The sequence below is a fragment of the Salvelinus alpinus genome, chromosome 38 (genome assembly GCF_045679555.1).
Source record: "Salvelinus alpinus chromosome 38, SLU_Salpinus.1, whole genome shotgun sequence".
Classification (NCBI taxonomy): domain Eukaryota; kingdom Metazoa; phylum Chordata; class Actinopteri; order Salmoniformes; family Salmonidae; genus Salvelinus; species Salvelinus alpinus.
The window spans coordinates 7,630,127-7,648,147 of NC_092123.1; the positions used below are offsets into that span (position 1 = coordinate 7,630,127).

Consider the following 18,021-nt stretch of genomic DNA (forward strand, 5'->3'; position numbering starts at 1 on the left):
ACATCTGGCTAGAAATTAATAAGGAAATTATCTCTACAGAGAAAAATGCCCTCATGTGTGCTACCTATATCCCCCCAATAGAATCCCCATACTTTAACGATGACAGCTTCTCCATCCTAGAGGGGGAGATCAACAATTTCCAGGCCCAGGGATATGTACTAGTCTGTGGCGACCTAAATGCCAGAACTGGACAAGAACCTGACACCCTCAGCACACAGGGGGACAAACACCTACCTGGAGGTGACAGCATTTGCTCCCCAATATGCCCCCCTAGACACAACTACGACAACATAACCAACAAAAATGGGTCACAACTCCTGCAGCTCTGTTGGACTCTGGGTATGTACATAGTCAATGGTTGGCTTCGAGGGGACTCCTATGGTAGGTACACATATAGCTCATCTCTTGGCAGTAGTAATGTAAACTACTTTATCACTGACCTCAACCCAGAGTCTCTTAGAGCGTTCACAGTCAGTCCACTGACACCCCTATCAGATCACCACAACATCACACTCTACTTGAACAGAGCTATGCTCAGTCATGAGTCATCAAAGCCAAAAAAACTGAATAATATTAAGAAATGCTATAGATGGAAGGAAAGTAGTGTGGAAATCTACCAAAAAACAATTGGGCAACAACAAATCCAATCCTTTGGACAAAATGTTTCAGTATAATAGTGAAGGTGTAAACTTGGCAGTAGAAAACCTAAACAGTATATTTGACCTCTCAGCTTCCCTATCAAATCTAAAAGTTTCAAGCAGACAACCTAAGAAAATGAATAACAATGACTAATGGTTTGATGAAGAATGCAAAAACCTAAGAAAGAATTTGAGAAACCTATCCAACCCAAAACATAAAGACCCAGAAAACCTGAGCCTATGCCTTCACTATGGTGAATCACTAAAACAATACAGAAAAAGAAGGAACAGCACGTCAGAAATCAGCTCAATGTAATTGAAGAATCCATCGAATCTAACCACTTCTCGGAAAATTGGAGAACTCTAAACAAACAACAACACGAAGAGATATCTATCCAAAACGGAGATGTATCGATAAACCACTTCTCCAATCTTTTTGGCTCTATAATAAAGAACAAACAGCAAAAACATGTACATGAGCAAATACAAATATTAGAATCAACTATTAAAGACTACCAGAACCCTCTAGATTCTCCAATTACATTGAATGAACTACAGGACAATATACAACCCAAAAAGGCCTATGGGTTGATGGTATCCTAAATGAAATTATAAAATATACAGACCACAAATTCCAATTGGCTATACTTAAACTCTTTAACATCCTCAGCTCTGGCATCTTCCCCAATATTTGGAACCAAGGACTGATCCCAATCCACAAAAGTGGAGACAAATTTGACCCCAATAACTACAGTGGGATATGTGTCAACAGCAACATTGGAAAAATCCTCTGCATTATCATTAACAGCAGACTCTGTACATTTCCTCAGCGAAAACAATGTACTGAGCAAATGTCAAATTGGCTTTTTACCAAATTACCGTACGACAGACCACCTACTCACCCTGCACACCCTGATTGACAAACAAACAAACCAAAACAAAGGCAAAGTCTTCTCATGCTTTGTTGTTTTCAAAAAAGCTTTTAACTCAATTTGGTATGAGGGCCTGCTATACAAATTGATGGAAAGTGGTGTTGGGGGAAAAACATACAACATTATAAAATCCATGTACACAAACAACAAAAAAGTGTGTGGTTAAAATTGGCAAAGAACACACATTTCTTTCCACGGGTCCGGGGGATGAGACAGGGATGCAGCTTAAGCCCCACCCTCTTCAACATTTTTATCAACAAATTGGCGAGGGCACAAGAGCAGTCTGCAGCACCCGGTCTCCCCCTACTAGAATCTGAAGTCAAAGGTCTACTGTTTGCTGATGATCTGGTGCTTCTGTCCCCAACCATGGAGGGCCTACAGCAGCACCTAGATCTTCTGCACAGATTCTGTCAGAGCTGGGCCCTGACAGTAAATCTCAGTAAGACAAAAATAATGGTGTTCCAAAAAAGGTCCAGTTGCCAGGACTACGAATATAAATTCCATCTAGACACAGTTGCCCTAGAGCACACAAAAGACTATGCATACCTCTGCCTAAACATCAGTGCCACAGGTAACTTACACAAAAGCTGTGAACGATCTGAGAGACAACCCAAGAAGGGCCTTGTATGCCATCAAAAGGAACACATAATTTGACATACCAATTAGGATCTGGCAAAAAATACTTGAATCAGTTATAGAACCCATTGCCCTTTATGGTTGTGATGTCTGGGGTCCATTCACCAACCAAGAAATTCACAAAATGGGACAAACACCAAATTGAGACTGCATGCAGAATTCTGCAAAACTATCCTCTGTGTACTGTACAACGTAAAACACCAAATAATGCATACAGGGCAGAATTAGGCCGATAGCCCGGTAATTTTCAAAATCCCAAAAAATACGTTAAATTCTACAAACACCTAAAAGGACGGGATTCCCAAACCTTCCATAACAAAGCCATTACCTACAGAGAAATTAACCTGGAGAAGAGCCCCCTAAGCAAGCTGGTCCTGGGGCTCTGTTCACAAACACAAACAGAACCCACAGAGCCCCAGGACAGCAACACAATTAGACCCGACCAAATCATGAGAAAACAAAAAAGATAATTACTTGACACATTGGAAAACATTGACCAGACCACTGTGATTGACCTAAAATTAAGGAAATATTTGACTATGTACAGACTCAGTGAGCATAGCCTTGCTATTGAGAAAGGCAGCTGAAGACAGACCTGGCTCTCAAGAAAAGACAGGCTATGTGCACACTGCCAACAAAATGAGGTGGAAACTGAGCTGCACTTCCTAGCCTCCTGCCAAATGTATGAAAGAATTCGAAAACAAATCCATTTTTGATAAACATATCTATTGGGTAAAATACCACAGTGTGAATTCCAGCAGCAAGATTTGTAACCTGTTGCCACAAGAAAAGGGAAACCAGTGAAGAACAAACACCATTGTAAATACAACCTACATTTATGTTTATTTATTTTCCCTTTTGTACTTTAACTATTTGCACATCATTACAACACTGTATATATATACAGTGGGGAGAACAAGTATTTGATACACTGCCGATTTTGCAGGTTTTCCTACTTACAAAGCATGTAGAGGTCTGTCATTTTTATCATAGGTACACTTCAACTGTGAGAGACGGAATCTAAAACAAAAATCCAGAAAATCACATTGTATGATTTTTAAGTAATTAATTTGCATTTTATTGCATGACATAAGTATTTGATCACCTACCAACCAGTAAGAATTCCGGCTCTCACAGACCTGTTAGTTTTTCTTTAAGAAGCCCTCCTGTTCTCCACTCATTACCTGTATTAACTGCACCTGTTTGAACTCGTTACCTGTATAAAAGACACCTGTCCACACACTCAATCAAACAGACTCCAACCTCTCCACAATGGCCAAGACCAGAGAGCTGTGTAAGGACATCAGGGATAAATTGTAGACCTGTACAAGGCTGGGATGGGCTACAGGACATTAGCCAAGCAGCTTGGTGAGAAGGCAACAACTGTTGGCACAATTATTAGAAAATGGAAGAAGTTCAAGATGACGGTCAATCACCCTCGGTCTGGGGCTCCATGCAAGATCTCACCTCGTGGGGCATCAATGATCATGAGGAATGTGAGGGATCAGCCCAGAACTACACGGCAGGACCTGGTCAATGACCTGAAGAGAGCTGGGACCACAGTCTCAAAGAAAACCATTAGTAACACACTACGCCGTCATGGATTAAAATCCTGCAGCGCACGCAAGGTCCCCCTGCTCAAGCCAGCGCATGTCCAGGCCCGTCTGAAGTTTGCCAATGACCATCTGGATGATCCAGAGGAGGAATGGGAGAAGGTCATGTGGTCTGATGAGACAAAAATAGAGCTTTTTGCTCTAAACTCCACTCGCCGTGTTTGGAGGAATAGAAGGATGAGTACAACCCCAAGAACACCATCCCAACCGTGAAGCATGGAGGTGGAAACATCATTCTTTGGGGATGCTTTTCTGCAAAGGGGACAGGACGACTGCACCGTATTGAGGGGAGGATGGATGGGGCCATGTATCGCGAGATCTTGACCAACAACCTCCTTCCCTCAGTAAGAGCATTGAAGATGGGTCGTGGCTGGGTCTTCCAGCATGACAACGACCCGAAACACACAGCCAGGGCAACTAAGGAGTGGCTCCGTAAGAAGCATCTCAAGGTCCTGGAGTGGCCTAGCCAGTCTCCAGACCTGAACCCAATAGAAAATCTTTGGAGGGAGCCGAAAGTCCGTATTGCCCAGCGACAGCCCCGAAACCTGAAGGATCTGGAGAAGGTCTGTATGGAGGAGTGGGCCAAAATCCCTGCTGCAGTGTGTGCAAACCTGGTCAAGAACTACAGGAAACGTATGATCTCTGTAATTGCAAACTAAGGTTTCTGTACCAAATATTCAGTTCTGCTTTTCTGATGTATCAAATACTTATGTCATGCAATAAAATGCAAATTAATTACTTAAAAATCATACAATGTGATTTTCTGGATTTTTGTTTTAGATTCCGTCTCTCACAGTTGAAGTGTACCTATGATAAAAATTACAGACCTCTACATGCTTTGTAAGTAGGAAAACCTGCAAAATTGTCAGTGTATCAAATACTTGTTCTCCCCACTGTATATATATATAATATGACATTTGAAATGTCTTTATTCTTTGGAACTTCTGTTAGTGTAATGTTTACAGTTCATTTTTATTGTTTATTTCACTTTTGTTTATTATCTATTTAACTTGCCTTGGCAATGTAAGCATGTTTCCCATGCCAATAAAGCCCTTAGAGAGAGAGAGAGGGCAGAGCGAGAGGGCGGAGAGAGAGAGAGAGAGAGAGAAGACAGAAGACAGAGAGAGGAGGGAGAGAATCTAGACAGATCATTGTTATTTCCAGAGGCAGCTTTTACCCAGATTATGTTGATGCTACAGAATCAAGTGGATGGTGATTTAGGAAGGTCTTTCCATGATCTGATTAAACACTAAAGATGTGTGGAGTACATTGTGAAAAGATTTTAGAGATTAACTGGGTTGAGTAAGGAAATTACGTGTCACTTTTAATAGGTTTATTTACCTGCACTTCCCTATGCTTATCAGTGAAATATTTTATTAGATACAAATGATTTTAGAGAATGAATAGGGAAGACTAGCGTTAGAGGTTCCTCAATCTGAAAAACAAAATCAGCAACATATTTACAAAATGTGATCGTTTTGCTGTGTTGTGATTTGTAGAATCATAAATGTGACTTCATTTTAAAGAGAATCCGAGTGATCGTCTGTGTTCAGAACAAATCTAATCACAGGAGACATTCACCCTCACTGTCATGTGTTCTAGAGTCATGGGAACAGAATACAGGCCCTTTGGAACAGGCTGTGAATGCTAAATTCCACAATGATGAAAGCTGGAGTGTAAAACCCTCTTCCTCCCCTTGGTCTCTTAGATGATGACAAATGCTTGTGTGTGTGTGTGTGTGTGTGTGTGTGTGTGTGTGTGTGTGTGTGTGTGTGTGTGTGTGTGTGTGTGTGTGTGTGTGTGTGTGTGTGTGTGTGTGTGTGTGTGCCTGCGTGTGTGTGTGTGTATGTGATGATCATGCACATGGGGGTTGTGTGTGACTCATATAGGCCTATGTGTGTAAGATTTATGCCTCGGTGTGTTTAGTCACTGCGTGACTTTGCTTATTCATAAAATTGAGTCAAAGGTCTCCAATTACATGGTATTCAATCAATTCAATCTCAGGACAAGCAGCATCCCTCAAAAGTTCTCTCATGATGCAGTTGCCTGCCTCACCCACAGACAAACCCAAAGTCAACTCAAAAGACTGCCTGGGCGGTGATGTCATTTGCTCCTATGGCTAGAGCAGGAGGTGTTTGGGGGTGTGGTGTGTTCCGTGTTGAGATGTGACCAGAGCACCTTTATAATTTAAGTGTCTGAGCTTGCAGGGTAACATATGGCCCATAGATTACTTTAGTACCACAGGGAAATGTAGCACCTGTAAACGCAAAAACCTCTTCAGTGTAAAATGTAATCACTTTACCATACATAACATGACATAAGGTAATTTAACCAAATTGAAAGGTTTAACCAAAGACTCAGTAAAGGGTATTTCAAAAGAGGACCGCAATATTCATATGCTGATAATGTTGTTGATTATGACGTACAGCCACTATGCTGTCATAAATGCGTTAAACTCTGCGGTCTGCGCGTAAACTAAACTATGATTTTATAACTCATACTGTATCTTGCAGGCAGCATGTGTTATGCCGCGTTCATGTGCTAGTCTTATCTAGGAAACTCGTACATTTCCGACTTGCTAACTGAATGAATGCGGCATGTGCTTAACTACAACCAGTTAACAAGTCTAAAATTTCAGAGTTTCCTAGTTTTGACTAGTTAATAAACGCGGCATTACATTGAGCGGTGACTTCTCCACAAAAGGGCTTCACAGTGACGTCACACCAAACCAGCAAATTACTTCCTTGGAGATGACGGTCGCGCCCCGTCGTTAGGGACACTGCTGTGCGTAACACAGTCGAGCAATTAATCCAGGACATAGAAGAGGTTTAGTTGGTAATAGGCGTTATCAGCAATAGTTACAATGCCTCAAAATGCAGTAGTTATCGTGCGCTACGGTCCTTATAAATCGTGTGGCATCGTGGACCACAGAACGTTTCGTCTGATTGGCCTCCAAGGTAGATAGAATCCTTGGCTACATTCAAATAAGTGTGCCTATTGCAGCGTCATAAAGTGGCTTGTGTGCATTTTTAAAGTGCGTTTTAGTTTTATATAAGTGAGCAGTTAGTAGCCTACCTTTTTAGTTTTCCCGATAATGTCACTTATCCATGTCTTCTAACTTTCCTAGCTGCATTGAAAGAGAATGGACATCAAAGTGTCTTGGAGAAAATGTCTGATTGGAACAAGTTGGAACTTGTGGTCAATGGAGAATGTGTCTATACATGCAGCATAAAACAGCTGGAGTTTGGTAAATTCAATGTAGATACTGTAGATTACTCTGTCAAATTGTACAGAATCTTACCTGTGGTCAATTATGACATGTATCGTTTTCACAGAGTGAGGTAAGCATACTGTAACTGAATGCACATGGATTTAACCCTTGTCCACTCTCTGATTGTGACCTCATCTGTAAAAAAAAAACTAATTCTAGAGCAGGGGTATTCAACCTAGAGTCTGCCACCCCTCTAGGGGTCCGCGAAAATATATCAAAACAGCAACAAAAAAGTGGATACATTTTTTAAATGAATATTGCTAGCAATAACACAATAAACACATTTTGAATTACATACCTACAGTAGGAAATAGGACGATATCTTATTTCTAATGATGTCAACTTTATTTCTCAACTGCCAATTTGTGTAAGTCTAACCAATAGTTAGACTTACAATATTAATCGGACTAAAATGGATCACATAATAGCTATATTGAGCATACTTTTCTAATCGCACTTTAGTGAGAATGTGGTAGAGGATTTTCAATTACTAGTCTTGTTATGCTCCAGTTGTACCACGCTCCTCGTGCCTTGATAGAATAAATGTCTTTATTCTCTTCTAAAAAGGCAAACTCATCATGCTTATCACATTTCCATGGCTTGATGCAAGGTTATTGACCCCCAGAATCATAAAGATATATATTTTTAACCACTAACCTGTTGATAAAAGCTTATGTGAGAATGTGAGAAACAATTGATTAAGGTATCATTCTAATGATGTCATATATCATTTTCAAACATTCAGTCACTTGTTTGCTAACATTATAAAAGCAATATGAGCTGGAGGAGACAATGACCTGTGCTTAAAACGTATTTTATTTTATTCCAGGTCATCAGTTTACATTGTGTTACTTTCGTCCCACCCGTCTCTCGTGTAACTTCTCCTAGGCGTACACCCAAGACTAGCTAGCATGATACTTGAAACCTATGCTGTTATTTAGTCACTAGATGGGTTAAGAAAATTACATACACTACATGACCAAAAGTGTGTGGACACCTGCTCGTCGAACATCTCATTCCAAAATCATGGGCATTAATATGGAGTTGGTCCCCCCTTTGATGCTATAACAGCCTCCACTCTTCTGGGAAGGCTTTCCACTAGATGTTGAAACATTTCTGTGTGGACTTGCTTACATTCAGTCATAAGAGTGTTAGTGAGGTTGGGCACTTGTCACGTGTGCTCCCTCTCCGGCCTCTAGGTCACCAGGCTGCTCGTTATGGCGCACACCTGTCACAATTGTTACGCGTCATCAGACTCACCTGGACTCCATCACCTCCCTTGATTACCTTCCCTATATATGTCTCTCCCTTAGGTCCTTCCCCAGGCGTTATTGTTTCTGTTCCTGTGTCAGTTCTGTACATTGTTTGTGTTTCTTATTTTTGTGTTGTGTTCATTTATTAAAACACTCACTCCCTGAATTTCCCTCCTGACTCTCAGCGCACATCATTACAACACTGCTGTTGGGCGATTAAGCCTGGCTCGCAATCAGCATTCCAATTCATCCCAAAGGTCTTCGATGGGGTTGAGGTCAGGGCTCTTTGCAGGCCAGTCAAGTTCTTCCACACCGATCTCGACAAACTATTTCTGTATGGACCTCGCTTTGTGCATGGGGGCATTTTCATGCTGACACAGGAAAGGGCCTTCCCCAAACTGTTGCCACAAAGTTGGAAGCACAGAATCGCTTAGAATGTCATTGTATGCTGTATCGTTAGGATTTCTGTTCACTGGAACTAAGGGGCCTAACCCAAACCATGACAAACAGCCCCAGACAATTATTCCTCCACCAAACTTTACAGTTGGCACTATGCATTGGGGCAGGTAGCATTCTCCTGGCATCCGCCAAACCCAGATTCTTTCCCGTCAGACTTCCAGATGGTGAAGCGTGATTCATCACTCCAAAGAAAGCGTTTCCACTGCTCAAGAGTCCAATGGCGGCAAGCTTTACACCACTCCAGCCGATGCTTGGCATTGCGCATGGTGATCTTAGGCCTGTGTGCGGCTGCATACTAAAAAACATGACTAGCAAAATTATCTAATGGTGACAGCTCGTTGCTCATTTACAAAAGGCACAAAGAAAAACAAGAAACTGAATAAGACATGAGAAACCATGAGAGAAACCCATTTCATGAAGCTCCTGACGAGCAGTTCTTGTGCTGACGTTGCTTCCAGAGGTAGTTAGAACTCAGTGAGTGTTGCAACCGAGGACAGGCAATTTTTACATGCTATGCGCTTCAGCACTCAGCTGTCCTGTTCTGTAAGCTTGTGTGGCCTACCACTTCGCAGCTGAGTCATTGTTGTTCCTAGACATTTCCACTTCACAATAACAACACTTACAGTTGACCGGGGCAGGTCTAGCAGGGCAGACATTTGACAAACTGACTTGTTGGAAATGTGGCACGTTGAAAGTCAGCTTTTCAGTAAGGCCATTCTACTGCCATTGTTTGTCTATGGAGATTGCATGGCCGTGTGCTCAATTTTATACACCTGTCAGCAACGAGTGTGGCTGAAATAGCCGAAGCCACCAATTTGAAGGGGAGTCCTCATACTTCAAAATAATGAAAAACTATCTACCAAATCTATTAATTTTAAAATGTCGATTACTTGTCCTTTACATTATCATTCACCTAACGTGACAAAAAAAAATTGCTAACGTATGATGGTGATCCCTGGGTCGCCAATTTGCCTGGGAGGGGGTCTCTGGGCAAGAAAAGGTTGAAAACCCCTCTTCTAGAGCCGTCTATATGAAGTCATCTTCATAGCGTGTTCTGATAAATCAGATTGTCCAAGTCACTGATTATGATGTCACAATGGCATTGAGTACATTGTGTTTATAGAGTAACAGTCCTTTATTCTGCCTTCCACAGGGGGAGATGGGAAACTGGACCCCCTGTGCAAGGAGGCCGTCACTGCTGTGCAGAATGCATACTGAGATACACCCACACTCTACCAGGAGATTGGTCAAGGGGATGAATCTAGGCAAATCTAATAGTAAACCTGAAGAGAAACACAGCAACAGAGACACTTTTTGTATTTTTTTGATGACAAGCATTGCAGTACCATACAATAGTATTCTCCAGCATTAAGTCAAGTGTTGTTGTATTTATTGCTACATAATCTCGGCGACCCAGAATCAAATGTGCCGTGTATGCTGGTCATCTCAACAGTCTGTCGTGAGAGACCGCAACATGCTAATTGCAACATGTAGTCATTATAGTTTCTTAAGATTTTTATTTTGTGGTGATTGACTGTGCTATAGTTACTATATCATTGTCAATATTGCCTCAGACAATTTTGTGTCTGGTCCCTGTCTGAAAACATACATTACAAAATCCATATAATTCCCTTAACCTTTGGCATACAACCATTCTTAGATCTGCTTCCTGCGGTCTCTCTCCTCATCTGAATATGATTACTTCTGCAATCCATTCTCAATTAGCCTTATGGGAGGGATTGTGCACTAATAGAATCATACCCCATCGGACAAACCACAGACCAAATTAGCGGACCAAATTTGCATTGCAAGCAAAATCCAAACAGTCATGCAAACACTGCCACACAGTCACAGTCTGGTTGTGGCCCAAATGGCACCTTATTCTCTATGTCGTGCACTACTTTTGACCAGCCCTGGTCAAAAGTAGTGCACTCTTAAGGGAACAGGGTGTCATTTAGGACGCCCCCTCTGAGGTTAGGCTCAATGTCAGCTTCAAAGTTAACCAAAAACATATGGAGGTGCTTATAGGGGTTCATGGCACTTATCACATTTCATTTCAATGCAATCAAGGCGCCCCCCCCCCCCCCCCCCCACACACACACACACACACATATATAAATACAGTATGCCTCCTCTAGGCCTATGTGATTGTCCTCTAAACGTTATTAATGCTTTATTACTAAAAGCAGCCAGCTTGGAGGACTTTCTTTTTGGGAGAATATCAGACAACTAAAAGAAAACCATGTCCCCCATCTTCTGAAAGAGCCGAGATGATTACCTACGTTTCTTCCTGTGAGGCGTATACATCCCAAATGTCACTCTATTCCATATATAGTGCACTACTTTTGACCAGAACCAGTAGAAGTAGTGCACTATATAGGGAATAGGGTCCCATTCGGGACGCAGTGTCTAACTGAAACACATTTAAGGGGGAGTAAACAAAAGGAAACAAACTGAAATATACTCTCTGTTTCTCTCCTCACACCTCCACCCTCCTAAACTATTGCCTGTTTTTAACAGCGCATGCAGTTTGCTAGATTTTCCACCTGGCTAGGTGGATAGCACAGTTAATGTACCTGATAGCGAAGCTATGGAATTCAGAGAGAACATCTGGGTGTCAAATAAAAGCGATTGTCAAAGCAAATAGACTCAGGCAGTAGTGAAATCCTTTAGGAGGGTTATTGTGATGTCAATGCTATTGAATAACTGGTAGAGAATACAGCTAGATGGCTCCACTTGCCTGATTTAAAGGTGTGGCTGATTAGTCAATTTAAGTGCAGCCTTAAGTTACATAAGGCTGCTGCTGAAGGACTGGAACAGACTGGACTAGAGAGATAGTGAGCGGGAAGCTGGAATGGGAAGGTGGGCTTGTTACTGTAAGTAGCCTATACGTTTTGGAATATGTTATTATTCCATTCAGTTTGAGGTTGTATTTAGTCTTTTGGGATAGCGTTAACAGTTCTGTACTGACCTTATATCTCCTTAGCCTTGGTAGGCCTACACAGCCCTACACAGCCCTTCCCAGACCCTCACAGTGAGGGCTACCATTCTCTCCTTGGACAATAGTGGTGTACAAGCCTATAGATTAATATTGCTCCATCAACATGTATAAATAGGATCCCTGAGGCCAATAGTACTTATTCTTTCCCTAGTTTCCGTAGTCTCTGGAGTCTATGCAAGACTAGCATGACCCCTATAGGGCTGTTGGAGTTGAGTGTGACTTTAACTTTGACCAGGAAAAGTGCTTTATTTAAAAAGCCACAGTACCCTCTAGTGGCAACATAAAGACAATTTAAAATCTTCCAGAAATTTCCAGCATAACATCAAAATAAGGAATGCATCTGAACTTGAATTCTATGACCACATTTTTTTATGAAATTGAGATCAAGTTTATATATATATATTTTTTACAGCAAAGGGACACAGAAACCCCTATTAGAGTGGTGGCCTACACTAAAGACATAACACCCTTAAACATGAACATGAATATACAGTGTCTTGCCACACAAAACAAGCTACAAATATAAGAATCGGTCCAGTTTTTCCTGGATGTTGTCAAAGGCGTCTTTGCCCAGGTAGTCAGCCTGGCCCTCCTCCCACATCCTACGCTGCTCCAGCTCATCCTCCTCTGTCTTGGCAGCAGTCTACAAGGAAATAACCGAGATGTTCAAAAAATACATTGGAAATAACCAAGATGATAAAAGAGATTCAAAATAACCAAGATTATATAATAGATTAGGAACCAAGATGATAAATTATATTAGTAATAACCAAGATGATAAAAACAATTGATTAGGCAGCAATTCCATTCACCATCAGTCAGAAGAGTAAAGAAAAATGAAAGATGGAGACATGAGGAACATTAAAATAAATCACTAAGGAATGGTTACCAGGAGGCCTTGAAGCAATACGAAGTGTGATATTTTGTTAAGGTCAAATATGTTAATACTGTTGTGCACCAGCAGAGGGTGTTACTACAGTAGGAATTTGTATTTTGCCAACAGTTTCTGTAATGTTGATCATTTAAACATGGAATGATATATCGATCATTTCTTAAATCAGTTCGTAATAGTAGGCTTTAAATATACACTGAGTGTACAAAACTTTCGGAACACCTTCCTAATATAGAGTTGCAAGAACAGCCTCAATTCGTCGGGGCATGGACTCTACAAGGTGTTGAAGTGTTCCACGGGGATGCTGAGTCCAATGCTTCCCACAGTTGTGTCAAGTTGGCTGGATGTCCTGTGGGTAGTGGACCATTCTTGATACACATGGGAAACTGTTGAGTGTGAAAAACCCAGCAGCGTTGCAGTTCTTGACACACTCAAACCGGTGCGCCTGACACCTACTACTATACCCAGTTCAAAGGCACTTAAATCTTTTGTCTTGCCCATTCACCCTCTGAGTGGCACACATACACAATCCATGTCTCAACTGTCTTTAACCTGTCTCCTCCCCTTCATCTCTGATTGAAGTGGATTTAACAAGTGACATCAATAAGGGTTCATAGCTATCACGTGGTTTGACCTTGTCAATCTATGTCAAGAACAGGTGTTCCTAATGTTTTGTACACTCAATGTATATTAGTGTAGACAGGTGGCGTACAGGTTCAGTGTCAGGATCCTCCATGGGGTTGAAGGCTGTTTCAGTGACCTCTGACCCTTCCTCACTGGGTCCAGGTGGGTCCTGGTTGGCTGTTCTGTCTCCAGCTCCTCCCTCCTTCCCCGTGGATACATCCTGACGTTGGGTACGCTGTAGGACAGGGACCAATCACACATGGAGTTAGTTATAGGTCGTTCCACAACAACATACAGCTAGAGACACCCAACTAAAATTGTAAGTATTTGACAAGCATCCACTTTCATATTTGTTATATATAAATTATATAAATTTACTATTAGTGTGGGAAATTAGTACCCACTGATTTGTTTACACCAGGTTGCAAGTATTGACAGCAATGGCTCCAATCATATAGGTCCGTGAGTCAGATTTCAATAGGTGTTGAAAAATCATTTCCGTCACTTTCTCACACTGTTCCTTCCTATGACGCATTGACACTGGCAGGGTGTGCACAGCCTCTAGAATCACAACCTTAGAAGGGCCACTGCGATAACCTTAAATTCTCTAAGTTCTTACTCGTTGAGCAAAATTCCTGAAGCTGATCAGAATTCGTAACCGGGTTAAAGAGCTATCAGAATTAACAACTAGTACTTACTACTTCCAAAATCCCTCAGACACTTAAGTCATACCTAATTAATAATCATAATGCAGAGGCAAAAGCTCGATATCATCTTTTGTTAAAGACTAACCATTTCTCCTGGCTGCGTGGGTGAATCAAGCCTCTTCTTCCTCTCCTCTGTGAGCAGATTGACTTTTCGGAGTAATGATTCTGTGAGGTACTCTATCAACGATACTGTTGCTTCTCTCCCCTTTGGCTCATCTTCTTCTCTTGCCTTTGGCTCATCTTCTTCTCTTGCCTTTGGCTCATCTTCTTCTCTTGCCTTTGGCTCATCTTCTTCTCTTGCCTTTGACTCATCTTCTTCTCTCGCCTTTGGCTCATCTTCTTCTCTCCCCTTTGGCTTCTCTTCTTCTCTTGCCTTTGGCTCATCTTCTTCTCTCCCCTTTGGCTTCTCTTCTTCTCTCGCCTTTGGCTTCTCTTCTTCTCTCGCCTTTGGCTTCTCTTCTTCTCTCGCCTTTGGCTTCTCTTCTTCTCTCGCCTTTGGCTTCTCTTCTTCTCTCGCCTTTGGCTTCTCTTCTTCTCTCGCCTTTGGCTTCTCTTCTTCTCTCCCCTTTGGCTTCTCTTCTTCTCTTCCCTGGCTCTGTGAAAGAAGTGTGATGGTGTGTACTGTTGAGAACCACCTAAGGTACATTGGTATAGGTGTGTAGAGAGGAGACGAGTAGGGGGCAAGAGTACTGGACTCTGATCTCTCTCTGTGGTACTTTTGAGTAAGAACAACAGACATAGGAGAAAACACACATGTTCTCTATAGGATGTACCTTGTAGTCCAACTACGCAGTCTGTCAAATGCAAACATTTACCTAAATGTTAAATTGTTGTATACGCTCTGCTGTGACGCAGTATACAGTACATACAACTGCAATGCAATGACATTTTCACTTTGTTTTGCAATGTGGTTATGTTAAAAAAGTGCATATACAGTATGAGAAAAATACATGAGTCAATTCTACAACGTCTTACATGTTGCTTTGGCCCAGCATGTTGGATTGGCACAACAGGTTCTTGATGGGACATTGTCTTTAATAGGTGATGTAAGTAGGAGTACTCCATCCACCACTGGTAAACAAACTCTTCCAGGTGGCTGTTGGTGTGCTGATTGGTCTGTGAGTTAGAACGTAGATTCCATGGCTTGACCGAACCCAGGAAGTGGACAATCTTAGCATTGTGACCATATCTGTGTGGGACCAGGATAATAGTACAATATGGTCAACATCAGGCAAAAAAAAAACAGTAGGAGGCTTGTGGTCAAAATATGCTTTTCAATCACGGAAATGTAATATTTACTGAAATGATCCATTTGATGTTAAATATTACTCACTCTTGATAAGCAGGCAAATAGGTGTAGACTGCGATGGTACTGAGGTTGTACACAAAAGGCAGGTGTTTACTGATATCTCTAACAGCCCAGTCACTGAAAAATGTGTTCAAGAGGCCCTGGTCCCCACCTGAAAACAGAGAGGGCATACAGTAGAGTTACTGTCAGCTCAGATCATAAGGAAGAGCCAATGAAGAAGTAAAGTAATTTATGTAATATTGTTGAGATAAGTAAAATTGCTATGCAAATTGACAATTCTAATATGGCATTGCTAGTATTCTCAACCGCGTGGTAAAGCTCTGTAATTTCCTAAATGAACATCAAGGTGTGTTTTCCAAATGGTTTTCAAGAAGAGACAGTTAAAGGGCTAGGGTCAGGGTTGAGGCTAGGGTTAGGGATGAACTGGGATGTGGACTTGAAGCTAGGGTCAGGGTTGAGGTTAGGGTCAGGGTTGAGGTTAGGGTTAGGGTTAGGGTTCTGACTGACCGTCGAAGCTGCCGTGTTGTCGTGCATGCTCCAAGAGCCTGCCGTGGGTGATCAGAGAGGGCCTGAACACAAACACCCCTGAGTTAAAACAGTCCGGCCAGCCAGGGTCAGGGGCCGCAGACAGCTCCTCACGCTCAAACAGCTCGTCCACGTTACACAGCACCTACAGGCCAGGGAGTCAACAGGAAACAGAGGAAGTTAGTTTCTAATGCCATTTGTACAGAGTACATATATTGGACATTTTCTGCGGCATGAACACGGATTTTATTAAAGTCAAGATCCAGATCAAGTGTCATGAGGCCGTGTGTAGGTACTGCACATACTTGTGGATGTTTTCTATAATGAGAGCTCAGATTTATTGTATGACACTGGATGTGCTCATTCTGTTTCAATTTCAGTTGAACTTCCTACGTAGCCCTCTGACCAGTCGGGGCTCTATTTGCTTGGTCTTGACACTCAAACCAAACACGCCCATCTCTGCAGCACGTACAAAGCGCTCTGTACTTGTCTTTACAGAGCAAAAATATGACGGTTTGTCCCATGGCGATTGTCACATTCGTGTTAGGTACTGATTTACCTTTCAATAACTATGTTTGGGTCCATGTTAGTTGCAGATACATATTGCACAATTCAAACATTAAAATTGATTTGCTGGTAAAGACCAAGCTTTGACATTGTAACATTTGGTTCCTTGGTTTTAAAACAAATGGATTATTAAGTGTGTGTTTATATTAGAGACAAGGTGTGTCTCGGGAGATTTCAGTACACTCACGAGTGTGTCTGCGTCCAGGAACACACATTTGCTGTATTGGGTGAGGGTCCAACAGTGGAGCTTGGTGAAAGTGACCCCCAGTTCTGGTCGTCCCAGCCAGGATAGATGTGCTTGGTCTCCACTGTCCAGCACGTCCACTACCAGGACCTGGTCAAACACATGGCCCAGGGCAGCCCTATGGGGAGAGAACACAGGATTTACTACAACTACAGTCAGATTTTACATGACTTCAATACACAGAAAATACACTAGGTCCGCAGCGAACCCAGGACAGCAAAAGACTCCATCCAGTGAATCTAATACCCCCTTAACTGATGAGAGACAAAATACTTAATTTGTCTGATTTTTCAGGGACCTCTGTCACAGAGTATAACTTTCATTCACATTCTAATATCACTCTCCATGACTCGGTGATATTATATTTCTGTTTGAGATGCAGGGACTTCTCTCACCGTGCCTGGCTAGAGACATTAGTGGAGACCATCACAACAGTCTGGCGTGTGGTCCTGTGTCGTCGTAAACACTGTCCTACCACCAGCGCCCCCATGCAGTAGCTGTCTGTGGTGGCCAGGGTGACAAAGGCCTGGTTCGCTGGTGGCACAGGAAGGAAGAGTGGGTGGTGTTATTTATAGAAATAGATGACTAACGCCCAGCACAGGATTTTAGCAGTTTTACAGGGCCATCAGCATTATGTTAATTTCTCAAGTTTTTACCGAGAGTCAAGCACTCCCTCTTTTCCTCTTGCGTTAAGTTAGAGAGTGATGTCAGTCATCTTGACACTGACAGGTTATATTAAAATGGTTATGATATAACGATGAGAACTTACCTGGCATGGTGTGTGACAGCGACTCCTCTAAATGAATAACAACTTGAGGCAGAGGTAAAAGTGATAGATGGTAATAGAAGTGTCAAAGTGATCGATCAGGTCCCGCACCACTGGCAGAGAGGACTTGGCAGAAAATGCACTGGTTTCCCCTAAAATGAAACTCCAATATGTTGATACTGTAGTCCGACAGTCCAGCGAGTCCAGCAGTAGTAACTGTCCCACAAACAATAGATACAGAATGATCAATATAAAGTCATCTTTTTTTCTTTTTTTTTTTTTCTTTTACAGCTATTTCGATTGGCTTTATGAAACTTATAGTAGTATTAGTTGTAAATGTACTATGAGAGGTTATATCTAAAGCCAGGGGGTGTAACCTCAAGCTGGTAGGTACACAAATAAATCTGCCGCTTTTAGACCAAGAGCAAAATCAGAGTCTCTGTTTGAGTTCTCGGTCATGTGTCACAGGTCATTCAACTAAAATGAAAACTTGCACAGTTTAAGCAGGACCTTCAACAACTGTACTCTAGAGTCTGCAGTAGTCCAACCCCTGGAACTTAAGTGCATAGTACTAGGTGCAGATG

The 18,021-nt window shown here is 42.0% G+C and overlaps 2 protein-coding genes across 3 annotated transcripts; one reads left to right on the plus strand and one right to left on the minus strand.

Annotated features, from left to right (window-relative positions):
• Window positions 1-6,338: 6,338 nt before the first annotated feature.
• LOC139566178 (UPF0728 protein C10orf53 homolog) lies at window positions 6,339-10,899 on the plus strand. Its single transcript, XM_071387174.1, has 3 exons — window positions 6,339-6,776; window positions 6,947-7,066; window positions 9,956-10,899. The coding sequence occupies exons 1-3, from the start codon at window positions 6,683-6,685 to the stop codon at window positions 10,018-10,020; spliced, it is 279 nt and encodes a 92-aa protein (XP_071243275.1). The 5' UTR covers window positions 6,339-6,682; the 3' UTR covers window positions 10,021-10,899.
• A 1,130-nt stretch (window positions 10,900-12,029) lies between these two features.
• gyg2 (glycogenin 2) lies at window positions 12,030-18,021 on the minus strand. Of its 2 annotated transcripts, XM_071387161.1 has the most exons (9): window positions 17,441-18,021; window positions 17,067-17,205; window positions 16,615-16,789; window positions 15,843-16,005; window positions 15,360-15,486; window positions 15,002-15,215; window positions 14,112-14,621; window positions 13,408-13,554; window positions 12,030-12,446 (listed from the first exon to the last, which is right to left on the minus strand). In XM_071387161.1, exons 1-9 carry the CDS (start codon window positions 17,445-17,447, stop codon window positions 12,318-12,320), a joined length of 1,611 nt encoding a protein of 536 aa, XP_071243262.1. In that variant the 5' UTR covers window positions 17,448-18,021; the 3' UTR covers window positions 12,030-12,317. The 2 variants fall into 2 exon arrangements, with proteins under 2 accessions (XP_071243262.1, XP_071243263.1); XM_071387162.1 differs by lacking the exon at window positions 14,112-14,621.

Coding starts and splice junctions, on each gene's coding strand:
- LOC139566178 (XM_071387174.1), top strand. CDS start 6,683: ATGCCTCAAAATGCAGTAGTTATCGTGCGCTACGGTCCTTATAAATCG. Junction 6,777..6,946: donor TCGTCTGATTGGCCTCCAAG/GTAGATAGAATC, acceptor TAACTTTCCTAG/CTGCATTGAAAGAGAATGGA. Junction 7,067..9,955: donor CATAAAACAGCTGGAGTTTG/GTAAATTCAATG, acceptor TGCCTTCCACAG/GGGGAGATGGGAAACTGGAC.
- gyg2 (XM_071387161.1), bottom strand. Junction 16,790..17,066: donor AATGTCTCTAGCCAGGCACG/GTGAGAGAAGTC, acceptor CTCTCCCCATAG/GGCTGCCCTGGGCCATGTGT. Junction 16,006..16,614: donor TCCTGGACGCAGACACACTC/GTGAGTGTACTG, acceptor CCTGGCCTGTAG/GTGCTGTGTAACGTGGACGA.